This window comes from Heliangelus exortis, chromosome 1 (genome assembly GCF_036169615.1).
Source record: "Heliangelus exortis chromosome 1, bHelExo1.hap1, whole genome shotgun sequence".
Classification (NCBI taxonomy): Eukaryota; Metazoa; Chordata; class Aves; order Apodiformes; family Trochilidae; genus Heliangelus; species Heliangelus exortis.
The window spans coordinates 134,726,847-134,751,582 of record NC_092422.1 but is presented as its reverse complement, the minus strand read 5'-3'; the positions used below and the strand labels follow the sequence as shown (position 1 = coordinate 134,751,582).

Genomic DNA, 24,736 nt, shown 5'->3' with positions numbered 1-24,736 from the left:
GTTAAGGTATTCCTAATTCATTGTAGGTGCATAGTGTAGATGCACTGCAGTCAGGCAGTGCATCTGTTTGTGCACCTATGCTTGAAAAGCAATGTTTATTTCAGAGAGAAGCCAATGTAAGTCCAAAGTGACATCCCTCTGTGGAGTGAGGCTTTCAGACTGTGCACAGATGTTCTCCTGAGAGGAAACTGTTCTCCTGTCTGTGGAAGACAAACGACCTCCAGACATGTATCACAACACTTCTGCTCTAGTCATCCATGCTCTCCATCCATGCATCCAACTTCTCTTTAATATACCTCAAGTAAAACTGGCAGGGTTTGGTTAAACCAGATGATTTTTCCTAATGTGATTTAAAGAATGTATATACAAACTGCTCTGCAAGGGCAGGAACCTCAAGGAAAGGCATGGTGGTGAGCAGCTGGAGGAGATGAACTGTCCCAGTAACATACCTGAACCTATGGCAGACTGTATCAAAGATCTAGATAACATGTCCTTTGAAACCAAAGGACATTTCTCTCTAGAGTCCAAGGCAAATAAACAAAACCTGAAAAAAATGCGCTCCTAATAATAAGCAGTTACTACTGTCAAAAATGTATAATGTTGTGGTTTAAGAGACATACGAAAAATTGTTTCTTTGAACAGAAACTGTCTTAGGGTAGGAATTGCCAATCATATGGAAGCTATATGGAATAAGCAATATCGCCATCTACTGGTAACACAGCTCATATCTACAGGTTACTGCAAAACTTAAATATTTGTGTCAGAATAGAAAATATATGTATAATTTTTTCAATTGACAGCATTTGTTTCTGTATGCAGACACTAAAATGTGGGGGTCTTCTGATGGTTCATGCTCAAAGCTTCTGCCATTTAAAAAACTTTAAACATAAGCAGCATGGGTTTTTAAAAATATATTAGCAAATTTTCATTTTACATTCAGTTCAGATCACCTTCAATCACTGGGACAACAGACACGAACCAGAAAATGGGATGCTGATCTTGACATTACCAGTACAGCTCCTATAGCACCCTACTTTTGCTCAAAGAACTGAAAAAGCTCTGTAGTGACATAGAGCCAGCCTTATAGCTTTGAGTAATTTCTCACAAGATGTGACAACCCTTCCAAATTGCTGTTGATGAAGTTCTTTCCCACAAAACTGAACCAGTGTCACTCGTTCATCCAGCCTCTACTGAATTATCTCCAGCTTTATCAGGTCAACACTTAAATCTCTGAGACACTAATAGAAGTAGGAGTCTACTGCCAGCTGTTCAGTAATGGACTAAGAAAAATTAAAAATGTGCAAAATAATTGTTGCAGCATATAGTATTCCTTCTCTGAAGCACAAATGCTCACTGTCATACCTACTTGATATCTTGTGTGGCTGTTGGCAGCTAGATGACGTGATAGCTGGCAAATGCGCATTAACACCATGAACTAAGGAATGTCTTGGATCTCTTGTAATAAAAACTGGCAGCCATCATTGCTTCCTACACGTGCAGAATCCCACATGCATCAAGTGCTGCTCTGGAACATCAGCACCTGGTGGGTGCTGTGGGCCTCAAACTGGTTTTAGTGTCATTTCTTAAAACAGAGAACATTTAACTTAAGAATGGTTCAGGAACTTGAAAGAGAGTTACTGTTAAAATGAAGGGTGCTACAATTGTTTTGTCTTTCAAGTTCAATTCAGATTTTTTAAATTGATGCTTACCTAGAGAATCTTAAATTGATTTTCAAAAGAAGTTTAATGTACCCACTACATTCCTTCTGGGCATGTTTGCAACCTGATATTGAAACTGAAGTGAGGAAATGCTCACACCAAAGAGATACGAGGTACCACGCACATATCCAAAAGATGTAACACTATGTACAAAATACATTCTTGATGGAAAATGTTCCAAGAAACGAGAGAAACAGCCTGCAAGATAAGTGGCCTTCTGAAGATAAGATAAATTTGAGTCAAGGTTACTGTAAGCATTTTTAAAACCATAATTCTGATTAACATAAACACTTATGTATGCATGCATCTATAATCAAGATAACTTATGCATAGCACTAAGCATATGATTAAAAGCCCACTGCAGATTGTTTTTTATTGCATTTTAAGCACACGTTACTCACTGTCCACATAAGAAATACTTCGTGGAATAAGGCTGGCACCAGACCAGACTGAATGCTTTTAAGTATTATTCTTCAGCGTTTTTTGGTTGGTTTTTTTTTTTTCCCCTCATAACTGGTCTCTTCCTTTCCATGTGGGAGATCACAGCTCTTACACCATATGGAGATGCAGCAGAAGCCAATTTAAACTTGGACTGTGTAACATGTCAATTGTGGGAAAGACTATTGCTTTCACTTTCTCAGTGCTGCTGATGGATCCACTGTGTTCCTTTAATACAATTTTTCCAGCAACAGACACTGTCCAGATACCTCTCCATTCCTGACAGATTTTTTTGAATTTGCTTTCTTTGTATGCTGAATTGTAGTAAAAGAGGAAATACCAACAGATAAATAATTACAGAGAACAAATCTTTTGCTGCATTTGTTGTCAGGATCTGCTTTGATCAATTTTACATGAGCATGTGCAGATACATTTGTGCCAATTCAATTTCACTCGAATGACTGTCTGCAGGCGTGGCAGCACTTAAAGCCTTTGGTCTACAGCAAGGATGATATGATAAACACATTAATGCTGGTTTTAAGGTTGCTTCAAATTTTTATCTTTCAATTTAAAAAAAAAAAAGTAGGAATAGTTCATGTGGCTAACTCATGGCATTGTACAGGAATATAGGCTCATTCTTCCATTTTTAACCACCTCTTCCTGTGGTGATGATTTTGTTTTTGTTTTTGTTTTCATTCTGCTGCATGCAAAAGAAGGCTGCAGAGCTTTAGGTATCCTAACCAGTAATTAGTCTTACTTTCATCACCATTTATATGTATAAAGTCTCATTAAAAAATACTAAGTGTTGGAAGAAGTGTATCTAATAATGTTTTGACACAGCCATAGCTGTGTCAGTCCATAAAGCCACTCCTGGGCAGACTCAATGTGGTTGGTCTGCTCACAGCCATGCAAAGCAAGACTTAAAGTTTCCTTAATTGTTTGGGTTTTTTGTTGTGGTTTGTTGTTGGTTTTTGTTTGTTTGATTGATTTTTTTTTTCCTCCTTTTTCTTTAAGGCAAACTTGCAGCAATAATTGCAGTGAATGAGACTTGTTCCAGTGAATATTCTTGTCTTTTCTCAAGCTATTGTTCAATTCATACTCAGGCATAAAATTACTGAAATCAAATTATGTCAGACCTCAGTAATTCCCTGTCCAAATTGCAAATAATGCTAGCATAATTTTCTGTTTCAAGTGTACACAAAGTCATTAGCCATATCAGCATCAATACTGATTTTTAATTGGAAAAATACAGCAGCATATTTCTCATTTTAAAAATGCATACTGGCTTATACTATATGGCCTGGCACTTGTCTCATTTCACTTTTACCTTCAATGAAGGTCTTTATGTCTCCATGCTACCAGTACATTTACCAGTGAATCAGACAATTTATTTCATTTGTAACAGGCAATTTTCATTCCTAGTGGAAACAGAAGTAAATTTTTGTTTTACTTTGGGTCCTCTTTTTATTCATTAGCACTCTACTGGAAAGTCATGTCACCATCTGCAAGCAACTCATCCTGAATAATTTCAATGACTAATCTCCCCAAAACTCTTTCACACAGATTCAAAGTCATGCTGCTTTAATTAAAAAAATAAAAATAATGATGGATATTTGCTGTATCAAATTCATCTTCCTCTGACCTCTCTCACCAAATTAGAAATCTTGACCTGTCACACTGTTAGTGACTGATGTGACTCTAATTGTTAAATGACTATTTCAGCCTCTTCACAAGTAGGACAACTTTCTAGAATAAGTATTCTTGTAGCATGCCAAAGTATTCTGTAGTTTCTCATTCAGCTTTTCAAGAAGCTGCATTAAAAAAGGCATCTTTTGAACTTTACACTGAAAAGGTGAATGCTTTATCATTTGGATAAGTATCTTCTAGACTCCAGTACAGTACAAATAGAGTGCATTACAGCACAAGACTTGTGGATTCCATGTCCACAATAAGGGAAGTTAAAAGGGGCTAAGACGCTAGCTCATCCCCACACCAGGACAGTGAAAGACACTCAGCTGCAGAAGATCCTACAGAGAATGTGGACCTTAACAAAGATAGCAGTTGTCCAGAATGGGACACTTTGCAATTGCAGATGATGCTTTTCTGAAAAACAGAAACTTGTTTTTGAGAGCCCACTCAGAGAGACACAATTTCTTGCAACCTCCTGAATTTTTTATGACCCCAATCTGATTTTTAGGATCACAATCACCAGAAGTAATGGTTTAGGACTTTTTGAAGATATTAAGGCACAATACCTTATTTCAAAAGAACACACAGCAAATAAAAAGAAGCTACTGAATAGCTAGAAATAGCAGTTATGGTATAAGATTACTAATTCAGAAATATACGAATACTTAAAAGACCTGCTGTTAGAAAATACATGACCTTTAAGCACCTTTAGCCCTTTTAGCAACCAGCTTACAAAGGAATGCATATCTGGACAAAGAAAGCTTTGATTAATTTTGGAAGGAAAAATAAATAAATAAATAAATAGAGCAATAAGCTCTAAGACCAAATATGGCATCTGAAAACTAGGTGACTTTTCAAAGTGCCTCTGTAAAAACCCAAGACTGTAGTATTTTTTATCATTATTAATATGCAAGAGATGTAGCCTTCAGTATTTACAATATCACAGTCTGGTAAAACATAACTTTCTTGATATTTCTGCAAAATGAATGATGTGTAACACCTAGCAAGACAGTAAAAAGGATACATTGTCCAAAACAAAACAAAGGCTAACCTTACAAAAACCTTACTTAAACTTAAAAAGATAGCAATTTATTTATTTATTATAAATTTGAAATTTGCCCATTTACCTGAAAGAGAGAACTCTGTTTTTCTTTACCCGGTGCTTTTTCTATCCAGGAATCCAGTGGTTTCAGTGTGCTGGTATTCTGAGTGACAACGGGAAACTTAGCTGCCAAGGTTGGTCTGCTGGATACATGCAACTGTTCTTGTTGCACTATGTGGAGTTTTTTCAGTAACTCTTGAGGTGAAATCACCCCAGAATTGGCACCTTGATTGCCAGCGAGACTAAGTGGCTGTCTAGGAAGTTTGGTTTGTTCTTTACCAGCTGTCTGAGACTCTAAAGTCTGGCCTGGTAGGGAACCATTGAAATATACCAAAGGTGGCTGGCTCATGCTGTTTACTGGTGCTGCTGGTGCTCCAACAGCAGCAGGAGTCCTGCTGAACACAGAAGCTGCCGAGTTCACTGTTCCTGTTGCACTGGGCTCCATTTTAGTCACTGGCCCTGACTGAACCTGCAATTTCTGTAATAAGCTCTGAGTGCCAGCAGCATCCTGAACTACATGAGGTGTTGCAATACCATGAGAAGTCACGGGCTGGAAGAGTCCTGTGAAAGTCTCACCCACAGGGTGGAGGTTGCCATTTTCACAGAGTCGGTTCTCAGGAAACTCAGCAAGTGGATGAAGGTCTGTCCCACGCACCATCAGCTTCTGAATGGCAGGGCAAAGCTGCTTCTCTGCAGAGGGTGAATGCCTGCTGGGTTCTTCATAGGACAGGGAACGTACCACACCCTGCCTAACAGGAAGATTCTCTTGATGCTGTTTATTAAGAGGTTCTGAGACATCTGGCTTGTCTCGTTTCCCAAACAGTGCTGTCAAAGACAAGTGCTGTGGTTCAGGATCCACATTCTGTGAGGAGATAAAGGAAAGAAATAAACACAGCTCCTTCATGCATAAGTCACATTAAGTAGTGGTGATATTTAGCCAACAGTATTCAAGGAAAAGACAAGAAAACTGTTCCGCTGGTTCTTTTTTTCTCTCCCAAGAGAACTTTTAATACTTTTGTCACATCAGAAGGGCAAGAAGACAGTTGTCAAGTTGCTAATGTGGGAGAAAAAAAAAGTGAATCTGAGAGATAGCAGTGTCTTCACTTTAAATACCATGAAAGAGCATCTTGCCTTCTAGCCATCAGTACAATACTAGTAAGAGACAGAAGTCTCCCCGTGTGTGAAGCAGGGTCACTTCTTGGCCTATTGCAGCTGAATTCAGTTCTTAGCATTTTGCAGTGTGATTGAGCTTGAAGATAAGAGATTTTTCTATATTTAGATTAACTAAATTCACCTAAAGAAAAAAACATGAAAAATGTGGTCCAGCAAATGTGCAGACCAGCCTGCAATCAAAGGAGCATCTGAAAATTGAAAGACCATTTCTTTCTTGCATCAAGGTAATATGCCTGTAATTTTCATGTTTCCACATAACAAGGTGGGGGATAGTAACTTCATATAGAACAGCTTGGGTTTTTATTAAAATAATGCCTTACTATTGGTTCCACCTCAAATTCTTGCACTGACCTGAATCAAACAAATATTGCTAGATGGCTACTCAGGAAGCACTAGTCAGAGAACACACAAACCATTTTACCTTGCTTTGCTGAGGTATTCGTTGATGCTGATTTTCACTAGGCTTCACTGGAATTGGTTTGATCAGGTTGGGGTTGTTATAGATTGCAGAGGAACTGGTTATTTGTTTTGGCTCTGAGCAGGTCTTACACTGCGACAGAAAAGTATTTTTTAGTAAGTGGGACAGTATCTTATCCCATAGTTCTCCACTATAGTAAAATCCAGACATAGCAAAGTACTCAATAACCAAAAATATCAGTTGCAGCACTGATTATGAAATGTTATGCTATTGAAAGAACTGTAAAGACTGCAACCTAATTTTCTAAAACCACAAAGCATATGTAAAAATAAATGCTTGATCCCAAGATTCCCTGAGTATGAGGCTCCCTTCTAATTTAAATCTCATTTCTCTTTCTTATCTTCTGCTCTTCCAGCACTTCAGAAAATAAAATAAAAAAGCACCTTAGAACATCAAGCAACAGCCATGCATCAGTAGGCAGCTGAGATACATGAAGGATTAATGCACCCATAAAAACCATTTAAAACGCTATTTGTTAAAAGCTGGAATTATAACTCAAATTCTTTTACATAACTATTCCACAATGTAGGAACTTAGAGGGTGCGTATACTGACACAGAAAAATAATAAAAAATTTATCAGGTTTTTAGAATCAGTATTTTTTTTATTAAATATGACTGGTTTAATAAAAATATTCATAAAACAATGGGCAGAGACAGACAACTAAAAGTTATCAAAGACATGGATTGACTGACAGGAAGAGAGTGGGGAATGATTTAATTCCAAAAAAATGCACAAAAAATTCTGCATGAAAAATAACTAGTGAATAGAAAAGAAAAAAGTGAGTAGGATGATATTACGTCGTATGAAAAATAAGAATATAATCAATGAAACTAAAAAAGCATTGTGTATACATGGAAAGCTAATGTCAGGAAAAAAGAAAAAAGTATATCAGAAGTCATTGTCACTGGTTACAACTGAAGCCAAGAAACTGGAAAGACTTTTTAAAAGAATTATCTAACAAAAAGTTAAGTAGATCTAAAAAGAGTATTCATAGTCTATTACCTGAATTTGAGGGTCTCTAAAGTTCATGCTGATATACTAATGGTTTGGGGAAGGAATGATCATTTTTGTCTTCTCATTCTTTCCTTCAGAGCCCAGTCTTGTGCATTACTTGGACAGAACTCTGAACTGGACAGACTGCCACATGTACACAGAGCACATCCACTGCTGTACGATTATGAAAATGTCAGTGTCTTTTCCAGAACTTTCCAAGCCAAACTCCATAGGATGCAAATGTGTCAGATAAGAAAATAACCCTCATCCTGAAGTATAAAAAAATGATCATTTGATCCATTTCTGGCACCTACAACAATAACCAAACACACACTTTGTTCCAGGGCCTGTTTCAATAATACAGAACTTGAGTTCTCAAAGGGACTCAATGGGCTCTAGAGTTACTCAAGACCTACTTTGCAACATTTATTTTCAAGAATCCCAGACTCCTGAGGCTACTGGGAAAGTCTGAAGTGATACAGACTTACCCTTCGCAGAGGAGGATCAGGTTAGGGAGTATTTGAACAAAATACATAAACAAGTCTATGGGATCTGATAGGATGCACTCATGAGACCTGAGAGAGTTTATTCTATTTGCTTTTGAAAGGTAATGGCAATTGGGGAAGGTTCCCAAGGACTAGAAGAAAACAAATATCCGTTCTGTCTTACAGAAAAGTAAGAAGGAAGATTTGGAGAACTTCAGGCTTGTTTGCCTCACCTTAATCCCTGGGGAAGGTGATGAAACAAATGGCTTCAGATTGGAAGCCATTTCTAAACATATTAAGGACAAGAAAGTGATTAGGAATAGCCAGTGTGGATTTACAAAGTGGAGATCATGCCTGTATCAACCCAGTAGCCTTTTATAGTGAGATGACAGCTCTGAGGATGATGGGAGAGTAGTGGGGTTTGTTCACCTTTACTTTTCTTTACTTTTGCTAAGCTTTTGACACTCTCCTATGACAGCCTCAAAGAAAAAGTGATGAAATGCAGACTAGGTAAGTGGAGGGAGAGGTGGAAATAAAACTGTCTGATCTGCTGGACCCAAAATATTGTTGGTATGAAGTCCAGCTGGAGGCAAGTCACTGGTGGTGTACTCCAGAGTTTGACATGGGGGTCAGTACTGTTTAATATCTTAATGACCTGCAGACCAGGTTTGCAGACAATGTAATAACAGGGATGTGTAGAGAGAGATAGATAGAAAGTGACTTATAGACCACATGGTTGTGCTGCCATTCAGAGGGACCTCAACAAGCTGCAGAAATGGACTGATAGGAACATGAAGTTCAACAAATGGAAACTGAGGAACAATAATTCCATATAGTACAGGTTCGCACTGATGACTGAAAAGCAGCTATTCAGAAATTGACCTAGATGGACAAGGACCTGAATATGAAACAGCAACATTCCCCTGTGGCAAAACAAGGCCAAGAGAATCCTGGCAGCTTGCCAAAGGAGGTTCACCTTTAGTGAGCACTGCTGAGACCTCGACACTGAGCACTGCAGTGCTATTCCAACTCTGGGCTTCCTAGCACAAGAAAGAGACAGACACTTCTTTCTTTGACATGATGCATAAAATACTGTCAAATATTTCTCACTGTGTTCTGCAGAATTTGAACAAATAATTTGGCCCTTATTTCTCCGGGATATTTTTGCAAGCTGACTTCTTTGAAAATCATGAGTACGTTAGATTCCACTGTACCTTAGATTCACTGATGAGAGAACTAAGCGTATAAAAACAAAGTGAGAAGCAGCAGAGTTTAACAGATTTATCATTATATAAGAATTTTTCAGACCAAATTCCTCAGCAAAATGGACAGCAGTATACACAAATGCTTACAGAGAATGACAATGACCTGACTTAGTGTCATTTCCATGATCTGGTAACATAGCTAGTAGGCTGCTATCAAATCCAGGAAAGCAATTTGAAGAGTTAAAAAAAAAAAAAAAAAAAGGAATCCTGTGATGATTTCAAAGGAACCTGTAAGTAGCAGAAAGGATTTTCGGTGAGAGCTGTGCTTAAATGAGACAGACACAGAACCACTTCAGACTGGTAAAGAACATTAGCGTATACTCTGTATCATTCATGTCAAGCATGGCACAGTGCCCCCAGGGCAGTCAGGCTTTCTGGATCCTACTATGAAGACTTTCACACAGGTAACAAATCAAAAACTAAAGCACCTGAAAACTAAGAAACTATATGCCTGTTTGGGCAGGGAAATACCATTGGAACATTTTGGTGAAAGACGGTGAAGAGGCAGCTGAAGAACTAAACTTGAAGAGATGATTTTTCATGCCGCCTCTAAATGTGTAACTTAATTTGGGAATAAGATATACCCTTCAAAATTAGCTACACTCTTTAAAAAATAAATTTAATCCAAGCTTTAAAAATTGAGCAAAATTCCTCAGATGCTTTGAAAATTGATGCTCTTGTTCTACAGCTCCCAACACTTTAAAGCACCCTCTTCTCCAAAAGCACACAGAATTAAAAAACCAGAACAACGTACTTCATAGCTCATTTCAGCACACTGGCATTGTAAGTCACAAGACATAGACTGGCAAGGATGTAGATGCCATAAGGCAGCCAAAAAAGCTTGACTGCTTAGAAATATACTCACACTGAATCTAAAAAAATTACTGTCATTGCCTTTATCACACCCTTTCTAATATTATTTTACCCACAAAACAATAAAAAACTACATATCCATGTAGTTTAACATGCCAGATATTCCCTTGTCATGTCCCACATAAAGAGGAGGTTTTCCTGTTATTTCCTTAGCAATCACTTAAATGCAGAAAGATTAAAGAGGAAGTAAGAAACAAATTTGCAGAAGATCTTATCTGCAGGAGAACTTTAAAGCCTTATTATTTAAACAATGGAGCTTCTAGAATTTCCTCTCTTTTGTCTTAATTTTCTGTGCGCTCATACAAAAATGGAAGGTAACATTTTTAAAGATTTATTGCCTCCTTATTCCAGTTTCCCAATTACAGTATTTTAAAGATTATTTCTTAAAAATTGCTTAAACATTTCACAATATTTCAAATCATAGGTTTTTTTTATGCCAAGACTAGATACTGATTCAATATTAAAACATAGAAAACATACCAGATTTTGGAGGTGTTCATCCACTATAATACATTAAATCCCTATTATGTAAAATAGAAGGTCTTAAGCTCCAGAAGAAGCTATGCCACAACAAAAAAAGGCTACATTTCACTAAACCTCAAAGAGTTTGCTATTATTTCTCTAAGGATCTTATTAGTAGCCCCACTTCAGAAAAATAAGTCTTTCTCTCTGTAAATTGCTTATGTTTAAGATATATTTCTAGACTCAGAACACTTATGAGCTTTATTACTGCATAACAACACATATGATATAAAGGAAACAGCAGTAGGAAGCTGCAGGCTCCATAACAATCCACAGCATATATGTGAATTGTTGAAATTATTAGATTTTATTCCCCAAAGTGAAACGTTTTTAATTGCTCAATAATACAGAGCATTATTAATCCATTAATTACTTCTTTATTCAGAAGACTCAGATGATCAAAGCAGCACATGGGCTGAAATCCTACTACATTTCAGGTTTTTCATTTCTTTCCATTAGTGTTTGAAAGGAGCTAACAACCACAATTAAAACCAGTAACTTCACTGCTAAAGGTCTCCTCTGAAGGAAGGTATTTGTACAAACCACAGAACCCCCTAGCAGGTTTGAATACTTCACCCAGAAAAAGGACACAACTTCCTGGTGCTACCCAATAACCACAAGAGCAATAAGGGTCAAAATAAAGCAAATTTAGACTTGTTCTTACCTCCATTAAAAAAAATCAAAAATCAATTACATGCATGTTCTCCTTTCAGATGTTTTTGGTGATGGCATTAATATTTTGAATTGTTAGCAAATTCTGACAAAAGCTTTCTACCAGCTGTTTTCACAAAAAATGAGAGCACACTGTACAAAATTTATTTCACTTTGAGTAAAATTATATTAAGATGTTTTACAATGCAAAATGTTGGCATCATAGTACCACAAAGAAATGTCCTCTTTTTATGGACAGCACGTCTCACCTTGGTATACTCATCTTTGGCCTTGGTAAGCAACCGTAGTATATCCACTTCTTTGTTACTGGCAGAATTCATGATCATTGGGGACAGTCCTGTTGCTGTGCCCTGCTGTGCTTTGAATTGCTCCTGCTGAGTTAGGCTGAAAGTTGGAGGTGAGAGGAGAATACACAAGACAAAAACTAGATAAGATATAAAAAAGTTTAAGCCCAGCTACTTTACAATAATAAACCAAAAGTCAAATAATTTCTTTTTTTCCCCAACTGCATTTAAAAAATGTGTTAAAAAACCTCAACTGAAATATCAATATTAAAACACAATTTGACGAGGAATTACATTAATTTTCTCCAAACTTGAATACATTAGGCTATAGGCTAAAATTTCTGTTAGTCACATTTTCAGTTCTGAGAAGGAGTGGGGAATTTATAGTGTTATTCAGTTCTGCTAGTGGTGGAGGATGGCAAACACACACAAATCAGTCATTAACTACTAGCAAATGACCAATTTCCTGCCCCAGCTGTTTTATTATTATTGTAGAATGCTGAGAATTAAAACAACCAGCCAATTGGCTAAGCAACAGGGTATTTTTTATCTATATGCAACATTGCTATTATAAACCACTATGTGTGGTTTACAATTCCATGAATCCTCTGAAAACTAGTTTTTATTGTAGAAAATTACCAGTTTGAGAGTACCTAATCACCACCAACTGAAACTTGAGCTAGTTAACTAAAATTAGCTGTCAAAAACCTAGGTTTCCTAGGGTTTATTGCTTACTTGTGTAAATTCATCCCCACCAATTATTTCTTGGGTCACAACTGACTCATTTTAGAAATGCAGGGTACACAGCAGCCCCCCCTTAGTCCCTCCACCAAACCCTAAACAAACTCCCACCCTTGTCATGATTTGTGTTTCACAATGTTTTTCGCTGCAAAATGAAAAGCAGCAGGTACTGCCTTAATAAAAGAGAGAGAAAGAGCAAACATGACTACCTCCCCATCCACTATTTTATAAAAAATCCTATCTGGAACATAGCAGTAGTTAAACCACTTTGCTACGAATCGAGATGTGCAAGGATGAGCCTTGTTTGGACTTGTTTGCAGTGCAAGACACAAACAGGCTTTTGGGCAATCGAAAAATTTTGGCAATCAAAATCGATGCCACTTCCTCAGCATGCTTCTGGCTACAGAAGCTGTTAAGACAAGGACAGGTGACCTGAAAAGGAGATTCAGAGGTCTGGCAGTGCCTTTGCATTGCGCTCTGTTAGTAACTAATGCTGTCAGCTTGACTGTATCTGCCTCCCATGGCTTTTCTTGGCATGACAAAGACCACCACACTCTGTGTCATCCCTCCTCCTCCTGTCCTTTAAAAGAATTGTGACACAAAGATATGTCCAACCCTATATATCACAGGCAACCAGTATATCCAATCTCTGCCCATTCCTATTGGGCTACTTTTCTATATCCTCCACTTTATACCTCTAAAAAATTTAGATAGTATATGCTGGCAAAAATCTATAAGGCTTTAACTCCTTCCTCCTCCAAATAGGCATGAAAACCTGCAGAATATAGTAATAAGAAAGGGGTCATTGCAAAAAGGCTCATCATTAGGCCAAACAGAGGGTAGAGCAGAAGAATGAGCCCTGTCCATCCTGGACAAGTGAAGAAACAAGTGACAGTGAAAAAATTATCCATGATACTGCTAGATTAAATACAGCAGAGAATACAGTTCTGTCTCAAATTTTAATCTCTGAATTGATTGCAAAATTAAAGATCATACAACAGGTATAAAATGATATTATCTACATAAAAGTAATTAATTCAGAGCTAATTAAGTCTTGTTTTATATGATAGTTTTGTACCATTGCTAAGAAATGAGGAAGCAGGAATGCAGCTGTAATGCAGGAACAGGAAAAAAATTGTATTACTACAGCCTTCATGATAGCCCTCAGTTACATTGATACAGTTTAAAAAAAGTTAGCAGTAACATTAAAAAAGATCTCCCCAAAATGAAAAATATATTAAAACCCCAAAGAATACAGTTATTGAAAACAGATCTTGGAGTCATCAGGAAGTAAACCAGATGAAGTGTTACAGTCTGATGTAGCTAGAAAGCTGTGTTGCAAATTCTGACAAAGTACTGCAATAGAGTGACTTATTTGTGATTATACAAAATGCACGTGTGTGACAATCTTTTCAACAAATTCTTTGAAAATAGGCTTAAAGCAGAAAGGTAAGACCATCCTAGTAATATAAGGTGCATTTATGTACAAAAATACACTCATAATAAAAGCACCTAAAGTTTTGTTTACCCATCACTTACTTTTTCATGAGCTCCGCAATTCTTTGGCATTCTTCCTTATCATAAAACCAAATCCCATATATGGACACTGTAAATGCACAAACACAAACTATGAGTACCTTCTCAAACAGCAATTCTACCTGGCAGATATTTAAAAGTGACCTGTAAATTAATTATTACATTCATTTCTGTCTTATGTTTTCCACATCTATATATATAAAAATGGTACCTCAGATCCTCGAGACTCAAAAAAGATCAAAGGCATATCTCCAAGGATGTAAATTACAAGCTTTTAAACCTTCCGTAAAGGCAGAGGTATTTGATCCTTTTCTTCAGAATGCTAAACCACAGTTTTGTTTCCTTCAGAACCTCTTCCTTTGTTAATTTTTTCAGCTGTCACATCCATTTGACTCCAGTGGCTAGTGTACTGCAGATACTGTTGCATGCACATATAAGCAAGCAAGATTTGTTTAGTTTTCAACAACTTTCAGGACTACCTTATATATCACCAAAGTTGTTAGAATAGTACTAACTCATCTCTGCCTCCCTGAAGATTTCCTGTAATGTTGCCCATTATTTTCACTGCCAAAGACATAATTATTTGTAGCCAAGCCCAGAATTGGAAAATCTCTGTGCAAGTTCAGACCTCCACTAACGCAAGTGCTTGCAGCTTTGCAAAGCAACAACAGAGTTAAATTTAATAGTAGTTCAAGATTCTCAAACCTACAGACCACTAACGAAACCATGATGGAGCTGCAGTTTGTGCAGCTTCCACCTTAATAAATAGGGAGGTTTTTCCACTCATGACCATGTTAGATAGCTCTTGTAAAGTAGCCTGGGAACGTATCTACAAGACTGTCTCAAAACAGTGTGTTCACATTTGTCAGGGTAACTGTACTGTCCTACCTTTAACCTCACGCACAAATTTGCTGTGAGAACAGGATGGGAGAAGCACCTAAATGGTTAACAGAGATCTTCCCCTCTCTATCACTGCAACCTTGTGTAACACTCATGCTCCCTTTACATGATATGGTAGCAAATAGGTAGCTGCTGTGTTTCTTCTCCCTCCCCTTCCCACCATATTACAGACAAGAGTTTTCCCTTAATCCTTCTAAGAAATGGTAATTCCTAACATGCCTTCAAACATAATAGAGGCTGGATATTATTTGAAAGGGGCATAAAATGACTGAGTACCGATTAAAAACAACTGCAACACTGATCCTGACCATGTAATATTTCCTTACACTAGCAGAATCCAAAAGCAATCACTTCTCCAATCCCACAACCAAAACTGTGCTAAATAAGGTGTAAATTGGCTTTCTTAATGGAGAGAAAACGAACATGCAGCTGTTTGTAAGACACAAATGTAATACCTCCATTCCCCATCACATCCTCAGTCATGTGTTGTCTTTTACATAGCTAAAAATGGTTCAACTGTTCGATACTGCACAGTGGCTAAAAGCCTAAAAAAAACCCCACAAATAGCCATCCTGTAGACATACAGCAAATAACTTTCAAAAGATGTACAGTGATGGTGAAAAGTGTGATGGTGATTTCTAGTATTCCCCTAAAAAAATGGCAAGTAACACAACAGGCAACAGTGGTTCTATAATTGTGCAAAGTAAGAGCTGATATGAACTGATATGATAAACAATTCCATTTTTGTAACATAAATACTAAAATACAGATTTAAAATAGATATTAATAGTCTAATACATTCCAGTAAGCATCTAAAAATAATCTGCAGACCCATAGAAAACTGTGTGAATGATTCGCAAGGTTCCAAAATCCTGACCTATTATGCAAGACTACACATCATTCTGATGAAACACATCTGAAAACATCTTGCTGTTCATATTACAATGTAGCAAGTAAACTGAAAACCCCAGACAAGAAAAATTTGGTTTAATCAAGATTTTTCTTTGCAATAAAAATCTCCAATGCAAAAGTGTATCCATGAAACTTTGTCCATCTGCTCCATCTTCTCAATTTTTTTTTAATGTCTGCCACAGCTGGTAGATTCACCCATATGCTAGACAGGTTGAAAAGCTTCACTTTTTGGCCAGTTGGTCAAATGTCCCAGCCTATTCATGAGTATCTAATAAATCTGAAAGCTGACAGGCCCATGGAAATACTGGAGTGCTTCTGGACATTAAATATGACAGACTGGAATCAACAGCAAGGCAGTTGACCTCAGCTCAGTGACAAACACAAGTAAACTGTCTGACTACCACTATAAAAGACCAATTTGTATTTTACTGAACCACAACTAATATTCTGAAATAGAATTCAAACAAATGCATCCCCATTTCAGATCACAGAATAAAGACACTAAATATTGTCTGTCCCAGCAGACCAAAGCACTACCCCAACAACGTCTCACATCTCAACTGCAGCTTTAAGTCAGGATATTGCAGAACCAGAGACCTTTATCCTAGATGTTAGCCCAGCTTCAAAACCACCCACCCACACTTTCTTACATCAGCCAAATGATAGTTTCAACCCAAAATACGAAGCACAGCTGAAAGCAAGCCAAGACCAAACCCCAACCTCTGAGCCCACTCATTCCATAGTGAAATCTTCAGAAGTGGACAGTCTTGTCCTTCTTCCTTCCACACTTCTCCTATCTGTCTAGAACAGATGAATGCTTCAGAAATACAGGAAAATAATCACACAGATGCTCCATTTGTTGCAGCATAATGTCCTCCAAGTTCTTTTGTGCATGGGAGAATGATGTCCCAGTGAGAAGGCAATTACTTGATGGAAATCTGAGGTAACAGGTATCCAAAGTACATTAGGGTATGTTTTCATATTGGGTGCTCATTACCTGGACTTACCCTGGTGTAAATTCATACTACAGTAGCATATTCTGCTATGATCTACATTTAAGGAAAAGGAATTATAAACAAAAGTAGTAAAAATGTGTATTAACGGCTATCTTCTGGATTAATGATGAACATGAAATGGCAAAAAACTTGTGCATGACAACACTTAAGAACCCAAGATTATCAAAATATCATAAGGGGTGATTACAGACATTAACTGTCAAGATAGGAAGATGGCAAGCTCTCCATTAATAAAAAATAAATATATATACAATACATATTTCACTACAAGTTTTCTACAAATCATGAAAACATTGCATGTCTTAGCAGGGTCAAAACTAAACAAATTAATTTTATCCATCCTCCAGCTCTATCACACTGTTCGACAAAAAGGAAATCCTGATCCAAGGATCCTCTGTAGAGTGGTAATTTCACTATAATGTTCACATGTTAAAAAATGAATCATTAAACAGCGGGAGGCGTGACTAAATCACAAAACAGCAGAGGCAAATAGCAAATTCTTCTACTGCAGCACAAAAGAGCAAATATTAAGCCACTTTTAGATTTAGATTCAGATACAAAGTCATCCAAGAAGAGACCATTGTAAGAAACAAAAGAGAAAACAAATCAAAGTTAAGTATCTTCTGCCAACTAAGTGAGCCAGTAACATGAAAAGTAGCTAAAAAAAGTAAAATTGTGAAAGCTAGTTTTACACTGACAAGATGGCACATATCTATTCATCCACTTTCAGCAGTTCCAAGGTCATTTATGAAAAGAAATGATCTGGTAATAAAGTGATCACATTAAAGAAAAAAACCTAAGACACCAAAGTTATGATGTGGTTAACAAGATTACACAAAACTGGACGGATATAGTGTAGCTATCAAATCAAGAAGATACAATTAATATTGAACAGGAACAAGCTAAAAAAATCTCTTAAATCATCTAATTGAAATTACTAAATATTAAGGGATATTAGTCTCTAGAATTTTTAGAATTTGAAAAAGGCAGGTTACCCATAAGTCAAACCAAAAATTTTTAACAAAACCTGTGAAGCTCATTTAATATAGTTCAGTGATAAAATTTCAGGAAGTATGTTATTTATTTTTTAAATCACAACTTCAGAACCACTTCTACAGCTTCCGCCTTACAATTTTCATTTTCTGGCTACAGATTTCTCCTGTCCTTAAAAACACCAGAGCACTCAATACTATTTATAAACAGAAGCTGACAGCTGCTATCTACCAGAATTATAGATGACAGTTTCTAACCTCTCAAAATTGGAAATATTTATTTATTATTATGATGAAGAATTTCTTACCAACCTCCATAATTCATGCTAAGTATCCTATTAAAAATGAACGCATTTTCTCTAGGATAATTTCTTTTACTCTTCTTGTCCAGCTTCAATTTCCAGCCATTAGATTTTTGTCTTGTGGACAGACATTTTCATTATTCTGCAACACATTCTCTTCAATCTATTGCTCTACAGATTGCATACAATATTTAAGCTTGGTAAAAATAAATAAGAGAAATATCAAACCTACTGACTAGAGACCCCCCTGTGCCTAGAAGCTGTTTTACACTTGCGAGTATTAAAAATAAATAAGGAGAAAAAATTGATTCTTCAATATTCATGTTTTATTCTTTGTATCATGCTTCCTTTCATACTTCATTTTCTATGTATGTATGGCCAGGACTTCTGCTCCTGAATATGTAAATCCACACTTGACTATATTAAAATGCAGTTTCTCTACACACATCTTCCAAGTCTTTTATGTTTTTTGTTGGCTTTTTTCTCTCTTTGCTATCTACCATTCATGTAATTTTTGACTATTCAGCAAACTAGCGATGCTTGCATTTTTTCCTAGTGCTTCTTAGAATATTGCAGTCTCCGTTTTGGAGGAATTGCTGAAAAAAGAACAGAAGTAGGTTATATCCACAATAGTAATTTTTAATCTATGAGTACTTAAAACATGAATTAATGCATGCCACAATAGTTTTGTGCTCTTCTACTCCAATGCAAATGTGATCCCTTTGTACATTATTCTGTATTTACAATTGCAATAAAAACATATGATGTTCCATACACTTTGCTCAGGCTTAAGTAGTGAGGGAGATTTGCCTGTTAAAGCTCTACATCCTTTTCTGCACAAAGCAGGAGAGGACTGCAACAAAGGAATGATGATTAAAAAAAAACCTGCAGCCAAGACAGCTGCATGCTATCTTGGAAAACCTGAATTCCATCTGACGCTGCCCCGGAGATATTATGCAATGATACACAAGTTGTGAAATGTCATCTTAAGTGGCTGTCACTGGTTGTGTATGTTTCATTTTGAAGTGTTTGATTTGAGGTCTTAGACCTGGGTGTAAGATTTGAGTGCGTGACCTGCAAACACACCAGCTACTTATAATCACAATCAAAGTCTTTAAGAAGACTTCTTTGAACACATGAATGAAAAATATCTCAGAAAAAATAGGCCTGAGTAATTTAAAATCGGACACCCTGCACTTAATTGAGCTCTGCAATTGTAACTACTCTGCCATAGTATCATAATTTGTAAAACCGGAAGACTAATGCTTCTAATCTGAGCAAGGTACAACAATTCATCTTACTCACAAGTTAACAGCTATTATGCTGATTAATCTCAGAAAACAACAAAAAAGAAAGAAGCAATAAATAATTCTGTCCTTAGTGCATAATTTTAGTAGTATATAACAAAGCAAGAAGCCCACATGAGGGAAAAACCGAATACCGAGTACTTGCTCTTTATATGAATGTCATTCAGACTATGTGATACCTGTAGTAAAGCCCTTATTGCAAAAGAGGTTTATCATATAATTTAAAAATCCATAAGCAAAAAACAGAGATTGCACAAGCAACTTTTATCATGGTATTTGCTCGTTTAGAGGCCAAAAAGTTCTTTAAGCTTTTTTGCCAACCAAAAGTTATTTCAAACAAAATATTTTTTTACCTGTTAAAGTATTTAAAAACAAAACACTACAAAAACCTTATTTTTCATTCTATTATGCCATATTGATAGTGATGTGGCTCATCAACAGTACTGGAACTTCTGGGTCACTTAGTTCTCTACATTTTGTAAAGCAGCAGAAATCAACAACAATAAAAGCACATGTGAATTTGTTTCTAACTAATGGAAATTCAGCTTAGAAATATCCTATTTTTTTCTGGAAGTTCTTACAGGAGAACTAAAATTTTTAGGATGTTCTAAGCACAAAACCACCAAGAAACTGGAGCAACGTTTTTCAAACAAAAAAATAAAACCCCTGCTTTTGATATGAGCTTAGCTTAAATTAAAAAAAAACAAAACCCAACCAACCAAAAAAACTGAACAAAACCCATAAGACACTTGTTCTTTCATTTAAAGGTTGACAAAACTCCTGATCCACTTAGCTTGGGGAACTTTTAACAGATACAGGGAAAAGGATGATTTGGTATTTCCATTATTTCAAATATATAAAACCTCATATATAAACAAAAAGGAAGAAAAAGCAGCTACTGACAAGAAAAGAATCTTGCTCAGAGACATCCTAGTGCAAACTGATGATCACACAAGGAAAGCGAAAAAGCTGATTTTCACATCAGTCAAATTAGAGTGAATTTCTATTCACACTATTCAATCAACTTTCTTAAAAAAACAAAACAACAAAGCAAACAAAAAACCCCCACCCCAAAATAACAAGAAAATACACAACTAAAAACCCAAGAAAATGTAAAAGCCCCTCAAAACCCCTTTCCCCAAAAGCAGATGGTTTGACAGTGGGCAATGATTGGCAACACTACTGAAGTCAAAAATTTAAGTTCCTCATCACCATCTGTTCAGTTGTGCCTGGAACTATGCCTTAAAAATCAATACAAGAAAAAAAATTTTGTTAATAAGATGGACCCTAAAATATCCCTGCAATCTTCTACCAGTCATGAAAGGTGGGTGATCAATTTGCAGACTTCCAGATAGAACCAGCAAACATTCCTGATTTCTTGGGGCAGAAAAAGGGATAACTCAGAGATGGTGGACTGTTCATTAAATCATGTCTGTGGCTCTACTGTGATAACCTGACTTCAGATTTTTTCAATCAAAAATTTATCAGAAATTCTTTATGAAAAAATATCAACTCTGTAATAAACATAAACAATTTTGGCTCGCCAGAATGGCTCTTAAACAGCCTCAAAGCTAAAGTTGTCTCAGTTTTGCACACAACTTCAAAGCCCACTGACCCATATATTTCCAAATGAAGCTCAGCAGATACCAGAGTCCATCAGCAGGTTCTTTACTTTTTCAAAAAGAGCCCAAAGGCAACTGAAGTTGCAAGATTTCCCTTCAAATCGCATTCTGTTGATGCTGCAAGAAATTTTTAGTCACGACACAGGAATAGCATCTATGTTATGATCCATCTGGCTTAGTGCATTTATTTTTTCTTCCCCCACCACTGGTTTTCCTGACACATTCCCTGCCATTGCATCATCAGTTCCAAGTAATTTTAAAATCATGATCATGCATTACACTGAAACTAAGACAGGATGCCTGTAGATGCCAGACTATCAATTTGTTAAATATAAATTTGTTCTTAATAAATCCTTTAGTGTTCTTATTTATGAGTAGTTCGTAAATAACAAGTGGCTCTCGTTACTATTTCACAACAGACTTCTGAAAAGTCCACATCAGACTGGAGCTCCTGTTGTAATGGAAGTGATTAATCAGTCTTACTCAAGAAGCGTAAAAGCTAAGTGAAGAAGTATTAAGATAAACAAATAGTGGGTGAAAGCTCTGTGACATTTTTGATACTGAAAAAATTATAAACACTGCCTTTAGAAAGGTAAGTGAAGAAGTCTGCAGAAAGGCTAAAAACTAGATCCAAATATACTGACTCAAAAAAGCATCCTCCCTGTGAAAAAAATTCCACCAGAGAATGGCTCAGTGGAAAAGACACGTAACTCCTCAACATCCGAAACCCTTGCCTGTACTACCGTACCAGTGCTCCACATTGCCTACTGTCTCCAGCAAACCATTTAACATGTCCTCAACGCACTGAAATGAAGCCGAGCCCTCATCTTCAGGAATCATCTGAACATAAATGCCATTACACAAATCTAGGCCAATTATACACCCATAACTTCCATTAGCAGAAAAGCTTACACTAAGGTCAAGCTAGAAATCATGATCTTGATTTCATGCACATAGCACTGTACCTACTAGCTAAATACAATGAGAACTCTCCTCCACAAGAAGGGGACAACACTTCCTTTCCAACCAGCAGGTAAAAAAAAGGTGGCTTTTTCCATCCTTTTTATTTACACACAGCCTTCAACTACATTACAAAAAACAGTAGTTTTTGTCATGTTTCTTGTTGACTATCTGGGATCCTAGTCCTGGGGAGATAAATTCTGCTTGACTGTATGTGACATACACAGTTGGCAGAGGACTCATTAGGATTCAAACATCATGGTTTTCATTTATAATTTAGTCAAGTCTAAGAACATGTTCCCAAAGTTTTTTAAAGTGCATCTCTGAGGTACCTGCCAAAGGTCAAAATATACCTCTAATTCCAGAGCTACAGTCAAGTTCAAAGACAAGTTCTTTTCCACTCACTGCTAATAACATTTTTTCAGTAAGACAGAAAAGGAAGAAAACACGGAAGAACATTTTAATCTTAAATAGGTACTCAATAGCATGCTATGCTACTTCTCCCCCGAAGCCTGAATTTTTACTATTATCAGTTTGATGAACTGTCACCCCAAGTTGATTAAGTACCACAAAATTATGAACAACTTCAAAAAGGTTTTAATGAGGAAAACAGGCAACTAAGGATGATGTTTCTAATTCTGACGGCTGTGATCTCATCTCTTATTTCTTCATTACATATTTTTATATCCTAAGTAACAGAAATACATTTGCGGATCTGGACTAAGTTCTTAACCTACAACAACAAGAGTCTAAGTTGCTTATATATATGTACTTGTTCTTGTAACCTAAGATACATTATAAGATTAACAGAATTAAGAAAAGCTTTGTATTTTTCCATGCCTAAAAGCTAAATTTTAGTAGATGGCTGAACCTTGGTCCCTATATAATTGACATGTAGCCACTGCATTTTTCCATTCTTAAAAACTGAAGGGTCATTGAATTAAATCTTTAAGTATGAATAAAAATATTTTAAATATATTTTATGACCTATTTTTTTCTTATGAGAGTTGCAAATTTGTAATTTCTTTCATGAAGCACAAATAACAGCTCTCTGAAGTACATTATTGTGCTGAAATTGTTTTTTCAAACATATTTCTGCCTCTTTAAAAAAGTTATTTTAACTATTGAAGTCAGTATTTTGAACATTAGCAGTTTATTGACTTTTTTACCTTCTTGCACACAAGACATCCTGTGTGATTATATGTATAGAGGGAGAAACAGAATGTACTCCTTAGATCAAGTTCGTCATCAAGAAAATAAAACCTAAACAGCAAGGATTTTCCAGTTTTAAATCTGTAATCCAACAGATAGACACATTTATCAAATTCATTTTATGCTAGCAGCTAGATATTTCACAATAGCAGCACTGGGAGGTACCCAGCAATTTTTAAATCCCTGAATATAGAATAAAGAAAAAACATTTAGATTCAAATAAAAATTTGGAATTTTGCATTGGGTTATTTTCATGACAGCAATTATATTATTTCCATACAGAAAGCAAAAGTACGTATTCCATTATGCTTCAGAATTCAGCTGTATTTTACTAATTCATTAATAAACTTTATGAATAAAACATATCAATAGCCATCTTCTGCTTCCTCAATCTCTCCCCTCCTTCTGCTTTTAACTCTCAGTGCATACTTTTGCTTTTTGTTTCAAAGAGAGATGTACAAAATAGTCATGTGAGAGAAACCAGTATAAAATCAGAAAAGAATAACAAAAAACCCACAGCAAAACACTGCAGGAAGGCATGTACCTTACATAAAAATCCAATGTGATTTCTCTCCTCTTCTAATTGTTATGAAACACATAAACCTTTTCATTGACAGATGCTATACATTTCAGTGTACAGGATTTAACACTTTTGTGCTGTTAAGCAAATACCAAAATTTCACAGAAAGGCAGTTTGTTTGACAGAAACAAAAGAATTGGTGGACCTCATCAAACTGAAAGTCCATATCCTGCCTAAGACAATGACCAGCACTAGATGATTCACAGGAAGAATCTTTCTAGTCCCTTTATTGTTGACTTCTGACCTGAAGCATATGTCTTACATCACTTTCATTTTTTTTTCCCCTGGCTACGGGACCTCTGGTTGTTTTTATTCATATAAATAGTACCTCTGCTATGCAAAAAGATTACTGAAACAGGCTGCAGAAGACCTAGAAGTATGTATGTCCAAAATAATAAAGCTAGCAGGTAAAACCCGTGGGGGTTTGTTTTTTTGGTTTTTTTTTAAGATTGCTTTTAAGCAGTACATTGTATGAAAACTTTGCATTTTATTAAATGTCATTAAAGCAACCTCTGCCTTGCAAAACCAACAAGTGGTCTGCAATTGCAGCCACTAAAGCACAGAAGACAGCAAATTTTTAAGCCCAGCGTTACTAGTTTGAATATGAGTTAAGAGAAGAAAGCAACACTGCATTTGCAGCCCTGGTGGAATTCCACTGGAGCAGTTGCACTGTGTTTCTGTATAGAACACATTCCTTGTCCTTTAAAGGGTATGCTATCTCATACTTGAGAAGGGTTTCTTTCTTTTTTTCCTCCTGTAACTGAAAAGTATTGTTTACTGCCAATTTAAGGCTTGTTTTGATGAAGAGAGAGCAGATGAGGCACTCAAGAGCTTGTATAAAATCAATACTAGTCAGAAGTGAGCAGCTTGTATGTGCACTGTGGGATACACGTGCTCACATATTCATCTACCATGTTTTGAGAGAAGGTTACAAATATTTTTATATATATACACACTCTCAT

The 24,736-nt window shown here is 36.3% G+C and overlaps 1 protein-coding gene across 3 annotated transcripts in view; it reads right to left on the bottom strand.

Annotated features, from left to right (window-relative positions):
• The window catches only part of DCP1B (decapping mRNA 1B), a 42,978-nt gene that overhangs the window by 4,994 nt on the left and 13,248 nt on the right, over window positions 1-24,736 (bottom strand). The window contains exons 4-9 of one of the 3 annotated variants that reach the window (XR_011730500.1): window positions 13,975-14,041; window positions 11,659-11,794; window positions 6,542-6,670; window positions 4,973-5,809; window positions 3,484-3,574; window positions 53-2,653 (exon numbers count right to left, since the gene is read on the bottom strand). Coding sequence is in view for 2 of the 3 variants with exons in the window: in XM_071767917.1 (XP_071624018.1) it covers window positions 3,569-3,574; window positions 4,973-5,809; window positions 6,542-6,670; window positions 11,659-11,794; window positions 13,975-14,041 (1,175 nt within the window). In the remaining variant the exon portion in view is untranslated. Of the gene's footprint in view, window positions 1-52; window positions 2,654-3,468; window positions 3,575-4,972; window positions 5,810-6,541; window positions 6,671-11,658; window positions 11,795-13,974; window positions 14,042-24,736 lie in introns of those variants that run through there. The other 2 variants (XM_071767917.1, XM_071767906.1) reach the window with 2 other exon arrangements.